The following is a 6,875-nucleotide window of genomic DNA, read 5'->3' on the forward strand; positions in this document are numbered from 1 at the left end:
TTCAGCATGGTCCTTAGAAACAATTTGTTGATGTAGAGAGGCAGATGTCTTTGTGCTGCAGGGGTGCAAATGAATGATTGTAGCTACACCTTTCTCCAAAGGGCTAATAAAGCTTCTACTGAATGCATCCAGAACATGGTCCAACAAACAGGTTTGTCAGCCCCTTGGGAGTCCCCATTCTGTGCCAGTGGGAGCTTGGAAGACCAAGAACTTCATGGAATGTCCTTACTAATGTGGAACCATGCCTGTATTTAGTGCGTGCTCTTCTCCTGCCACAACATAAGGCTGTATTGATATTCTCATGGACTTTTCCATGGCACTTAACAAATGCCTTTTTTGCAACACCTTTTTATGAAAATTAACTAATGCATCTCCTTTCCAAGTGAAGGACCAGCATTGATATTGCATGTCTCACTGTCTAGTAAGATGGGATGACTACATTAGGTACTTGGATTTAATTTCTTTGTACTGATGAGAAGCTGAAAATAAGAGGCTGGTGCTCTCCTGCTGTGTGTTTTCTGATCTATCCTCTCCGTTTTCCCCATATCTTTTGGGTTCATTTCTTAGTTTGCTCAGCTGAAGGAAGAATTGAGGAGTGTCCTAGCTTGAAGGAAAGGCTTTAAGAAATGCTGTGCTATTAGACACCAGAGATCCCATGCAAGAGTCCATAAAGCAGAAAACAAGGGAGAAGCATATTTGAGAGCTGAAGTTAATAGTGAAGCCCAGACCATGGGAAATGTGGCTGCTTTAGCTGCAGTGTGCACGGAACAATTTCCTTCTGGAGATGCTGCACATGCCCTCCATGAATTGGGTGCTCAGCACAGCAATTTTCTTGCATCCCTCCCTGGGTAACTGCAGAGGAGGAGGGGGAAATGATTTTTGAGTTCATTGCTAAGTGACTTGTCTTGAAGTCCAAAATTTGTAGAAGAAGGAGAATTCTGGCTGTGTGTACCAGTTCTAAGTCTTTCAGGATACTAGCACAATGGGGATCCTACAGACAGCCAATGCTTCCAGCATCTTCCACTCCATTAGGTGAAGTAGGAGTCACCTTTTAGCTTGCTTTTTTTTTTTTCTCCAACGCATTTTAATAATGACCAGGCACAAGGGCACAGACTTAGAACACCACCACTGGGTACTGACTTTGATCCAGCCCTCTCAATTGGGTGCTGTTGGGTATAATGTAAGCTCAGTCACTCATACTGAAAGAAACATTTGGGGTTTAGTCCTATCTGTACAAAATATAACTCCTCAGGGCATTTTCTCATTGTAAAGGTTAAAAGCTCGGCAGGGGCCTAATGATACGTAGAGGTGGGGCTTGGTCCAAGATGAAAATTGCTGAGGCATAAGGGCTGAAAAATTTGCCAAGATATCTGCAGTGATTGTGCAACACTAGGAGTCTGGCCGTATTGGAACGTATGGATTGTATCTGGGGATTTTTGTTCTTAGGAAAACAACTGCTTTGGGGGATTTGAAAAAAAACAAAACCCAACCAACAAAATAAAAAGTAGCTGAGACAGTCATGTCTATAGTGTTGGCGAACAAGTTCTGAAATACTACATGCTGTGTTTCAGAAGTACTGGAACTTGATTGGATATCATGACTCATTTAGGCTTGTTAAGGAAAATATGTAGTAGTTTGTCTGGTGACTGTTTTTCTTTTGTTTCCTTCTTTTACTGAATTGGTGGGAGCAGCAGCTATTCATGAGAGTTCTTTGTGGAGGATGCAGTGACCATTACTGAAGTTAGAGCTGCAGGACTGGGTTTTAGACTGGAAAGGGGAAGGGAAGAGGAGATGAGATCATTATATGAAATGTTCTTATGCCTTCTCTTTGTTTTTTCAGTGGACGAGTACATTGCCATTGCTAAAGAGAAACATGGATACAATATGGAGCAGGTAACAACCCTTTGAATATTTATTTTAAAATCTTTTTCAGCAGGTATTAAAACATGACTTAAAGTGACTTCCTTAGAACTGCTTCTTCCCTTCTTCACCATCTGTGTTTTCTCTTCTCTGAAAACTGACTGTTCCTAGTAGTAACCTGTGCTCTGGGGATATGGAGTTCACCTGTAGTTTTATATCAAGAGTCAAAAGAGTCAAACCCACTGTAATTTCTAACGGAGTTTGGCTATGAGTAGTATGCTTACTACCTCTTGAACAATTTCAGAACCCCTAAACAATGTTAAAAACATTGACTTGTCTTTGGACAGCTGCCTGATTGCATTGCAGTTTCTTGTTGACTGCTCCATGGATGCCTTGGCAGTTATTAATGAGCTATTGAACCATCATATGCTTTTCTGAGGCAAACCAATATCCATGGTTATTTACCTTAAAACTATGCTGCAAATAATTTTCTATTTCATAGATGAGCACCTCAGTTATTGGCGCAGTAGCAGCAGATGACTTCACCAGCTGTCCCTGAGATTTAGCCAGTGCCTTTAGCCTAGGGAGGGAAATCCTGGTCTGAGGAGCAGACCTCTCCTTTGCTCCGCGTGGTCTAGGATTGTGTTACTAATCTTCTGTGTGTTAACTAACATCGATTTCAACACTCATCTGAGGAGATGAGTAGACCTGTGCCTAGGACGCTTTTCTGAATTCTGTGGAGTTTCCTTATGCACTAATACTTGCCCGGAAAGGGAAGGCGGGGAATCTCATGACTTACTGGGTTGGCGAACTATGTACTGTCTCGATGAAGAGATTCTATGAAAACATGAAAGTTTATGAAATTGTTCAGGCAAAGGCCTTGAGCATAGAAACCAATGATTTGGATGGGCAAGGGTTTCTATTAAAATGACTCTGCTGTCTTCTTTGAGTCAGACTTTCAGTGGTTGATACTCACACTCAAAAGGACTTATTGTGGAACAAGAACACTGAAGTTGAGATAGCTGGCAAAATTTCCAGCAAAACCAGGAATGATCAGACTTGATATTTTTAGTTTCTAAGAGCAGAAAACAGCAAAAAAAGGAACATGAAGGCACCAAAAGGCTGCAAACTTGAATCAAAATAAGGATGGTAGCTCACTTCATTTGACATGGGTATATCCTAGTGTTGGATATTGTGGGTAATATTTGCCAAAAGAGATTCTCAGTGTGATAAAAACTGGTTTCATTATTTTAGTGGAGAAGTGTTGTTTAGCTACAGTGCAGACTGATCTGGAAGACTGATCAGAATGAAGCCTGTGATTTAAAAAAAACAAAACCAAACCCCTGGATTCTTGTGTTTTGAAAAACTTAGATTTACCTAACAGAGATTTGCATTTATTTTAACATTGGAATTACAGACCTCCCGCTCATTCCTTGACTTTCTCCCCATTTTTCTCTCCTCCTCTGTGTACAGAAGTAGAAGTTACGGGACTCACCACACCAGGATGTAAAGTGGCTAAGCAACTTGTAAAAATGTCCCTCCTTCTAAAAACTTTTTCATTCCTTCCCTAGCACTCTTGCGTAACATTCTGGAGTTAAACATGTTTCCCAGATCCTTTGCGATTTCCTAGACAGCTAAGCTAGGCACTTCCAGGAAATAACTGGAGAGCATCTACCTTGCGTCGCTCTGGAAGGCACGTACTCATTTTCTATTACAGGGTCAAGCGTCAGGGCTTTCAAATCAGGATGATTTGTTGTGTCACCAAGGGACGCTTTCTCTTCAGCAGGTATTGTCAGAGTTGCTCTTGGCTGGGTAACTGTGGACAAGCTGATAACAGACTCCCTGGAAGCCAGTCAGAGCTTACTTTAGCATTTGGCCACTGTCTCTCGGCTTTGCTGGCCAAGGCAGCACTTGCCCATGCATGCATCCCCCTGACAGTCAGTCTCTTCGGCCCCCTGTGCAGGTGGCTTGGCTGACAGTCATCACACAGCTTCCCATTCTTCCATCTGTGCCCCCTGCCCCAAACCCACCTTTGCAGACTAAGATGCGCTGGTTTGAAGGGAGTGGCAAGCTGTCTGGCAGGGCGGCTGGTGCTCCTCTGCCCAGCGGCTTTCCTGTCCAGCTGGCCACATCCGTGCCGGGCGCAGCTCCCATATCTCTGTCCTTTCTCTCCCCTTGCCTGTGGCCAAGTGCCCCATTGTCAGCTCTGCTGCGGCCGGATGATGGCTGGAGGCAGGGGGCCATGCTGGTGGGAGTCCCTGCAGCCTCGCCAGCTCCAGGGCAGGCAAAGGGCAGGCTCCGGCAGGAGAGTGAGCTCTGGCAGGGCAAGCCCATGTTAGCCGGTGTTGGCAAACTGGTAGGTGGTTGTGCGGAGCTGTAGCAGTCACAGGCTTCTAGGAGCACTACAGCAAGTCTGGCTGTGAGCTGTGCTTCCCTGCCAGCCTACGTCAGATGCCGTGGGACAAAGGAGGCTTGGAAAAGCTCTGCACTTGCCTGTGTATGAGTGCAGAGGTCTCCTAGGGCAGCATGGGGTGGAGGAGGACTACTGCTCTCCTGTTAAACAAGCCTATAAGGAAACCTTTTTGCTTACATTTTGTTCTGTGTCAGCAGCTGTCCCCTCAGCCTTTGCTAGCACCTTAGTGATATTTAACACAACCCTGCCCTCCCAAAAGGTCTTCATCCTTGTTTTTTCCTTGCTTTCTGACGGGGATATTTGGTACAACTCATATGTGAAGCTGAAAGGGATGGCAGGGGAGAGAAAACTCAGTCCTTCGTGACTGCAGAATAGTTTCTTTGGCCCCATGCTTGCTGGAGTGGATGGAGATAAGTGGCTGTGTGGCTCTTGTGACATCTTGAGTGACTGTGCTGCAACCAAGACTGCTTCTTGTTCTGCATGGTGGCAAAAGGGAGGAGAGGGTACCTGGGCAGCACTGAAAGGCCAGTGGGGTCAGGACAAGATCTTGGATAACACTAATATTTATACACATACTCTGCAGAATCTCAGGGGAGCAAGATCCCATAAAGGAACTGCTTTTTGCATAGCAAAGCATCATGGGGAAACCCCAAATTTGGAGGGATTTTGTAGCTCTGAGCAGCCAGGGTGAAACTACTAGATGAGTGTAACTGTGGCTGCGAAACCTGAGCTGAGTTTGCAGATGACAAGCAGGTTACTCTGAAGTTTTACTCGTCATGTTAGGGATTGTTTTCACTTTACAGCCGTTGTGAAAGGCTGGTTTCTAGCTCTGCAGAGTCAGGCCTTCCCAAAATGACTTGTGGTGGTCGCTGGCATGCCAGATGTAGTGATGTGTCATAACGCACAGGGGCTGCGCACCCCTGGGAGAGGGGTGGCTGTGAAGAGAACGTCTCAGATGGCGGGAGGAAGACCGTTTGCAGGTGGTGAAGCATGGGCACATGCTCTTTGGCTGTGGAACTGAGAACCAGAGACTGCAACAGTGAAATGAGGCGTCTCTGAAGGAACAAATGAGCAGCCCCCGAATGAGTGAGATTTATTCTTCCTTCAGGCCAGGGACATCTTGGCAGCAAGTCAAGGTAGTGCATGCTGCCTGCCTCCTTCCAGTTCTTCCCTCATACTCTCCCCCTTTTTCACGTCAGAAAGAGCCCCCTAAACAGCCATAAAACCCTCCAGTCAACAGAACCATCCTCCTAATTGCACAGGAAGTGAAGGGAGTTTAGCATTGGCAAGAAGCTTCTTTTTAGTCCAGCCTGGTTTTTAGGTAGGCTTCCCAAGTCTTTGCTTAACTTTCTTGTACATACCATCATCAGTAAAGTTGGAGTCATTTCTTCAACTTTCTTCTCCCCCTTTTCTGTTGCTACTCTCTTATTACATTACTACCTGCGTGGTTTGGATAAATTTCAAGCTGGTCTTCACAATCTAGTAGAATGGGGCTCAGATTCCACTTCCTTGCACACAGAAAAGCATCTGATGTGGCTGAGAATTAAAATTGTCTAACGTGTTGCCTGAGAAAAATGCTGTAGCTCTCCCTTTGCATGCATATAATGACATTTCTTGTGATTACAATGTCCCCTTGCTGTCCTTGTTATTTCTAGGCCCTTGGGATGCTGTTTTGGCACAAGCACAACATTGAGAAGTCTTTGGCAGATCTGCCAAACTTTACACCATTCCCAGATGAGTGGACAGTGGAAGACAAGGTCTTGTTTGAACAGGCATTCAGTTTCCATGGGAAAACTTTTCACAGGATCCAACAGATGGTAAGTGGTGTCAGAGGAATGGAAAAGCAGAACAGGCGGTTGGACTGTCATCTTCAGTGCTGATTGTGCTGAACTCCTGTCTAATGCTCTTGGGAGAGAATAGGCCAAAGGGGATGTTAGAGGGAAAATACTACCATGAGTAGAAAGAAACAACATTGTTTCCAGAGTCTCTGTAAAAGTATTTTCCTAAAGTGCTTTACTGGTTCAGGATAAACTTTGTGAAATTTTTTTTTTGCTTGGAAATTACCCCTACGTGCTGTGGTAGTGTTTGTGTCTCAGCTGGAGTTCAGGCATGGTCTGTACACACGTGCCCACCCACACACAGAGTAAAGATCATCTCTGTGCAAACTTGATTTCCTTTCTTGCAGCCTGCTTTTTAGGAATTAATTTCATTTGACTATGAAGTCTGTGCTTAATGTGATTTGGGACTGTCGGTGGATGCTGTAGTGGAGGTTTATATATCATTGCAAGCATTCAGTCCTTTGCTTTTGGTTGGTAGTGATATTTTTTTAAACTGTGATTGAAAACTTCAAGGGTAGGTTTCTGCCTGAAGGAGAACTGATGGGGTGTGTGCAATTTTCTTTTTAAAGAGGGAGAAGATGGGATGTAAAACTTTCTTATTAATTATACCTTGAGAGTTTCTTCAAGTGGTTCATCACCTGGGTGGGAACCAGACTTTGTTCTTTGCTTTCCTTCAGTAAAGTGCCTCTTGAGCATTCCAGCAGGACCTGGTTATGTTGGTTGTGACCCTTTGAAGTGAGCCTAGGCTGTTGCAGTCTGTTCAT

At 44.7% G+C, this 6,875-nt stretch overlaps 1 protein-coding gene across 1 annotated transcript in view; it reads left to right on the plus strand.

Annotated features, from left to right (window-relative positions):
* RCOR1 (REST corepressor 1) overlaps positions 1–6,875 on the plus strand; it is a 108,189-nt gene that overhangs the window by 81,444 nt on the left and 19,870 nt on the right. The window contains exons 4-5 of the mRNA XM_035892435.1: positions 1,841–1,893; positions 5,929–6,090. Coding sequence (XP_035748328.1) covers positions 1,841–1,893; positions 5,929–6,090 — 215 coding nt within the window. The remainder of the gene's footprint in view (positions 1–1,840; positions 1,894–5,928; positions 6,091–6,875) is intronic.

The sequence above is a fragment of the Egretta garzetta genome, unplaced genomic scaffold (assembly GCF_000687185.1).
Source record: "Egretta garzetta isolate BGI_Z169 unplaced genomic scaffold, ASM68718v1 scaffold374, whole genome shotgun sequence".
Classification (NCBI taxonomy): Eukaryota; Metazoa; Chordata; class Aves; order Pelecaniformes; family Ardeidae; genus Egretta; species Egretta garzetta.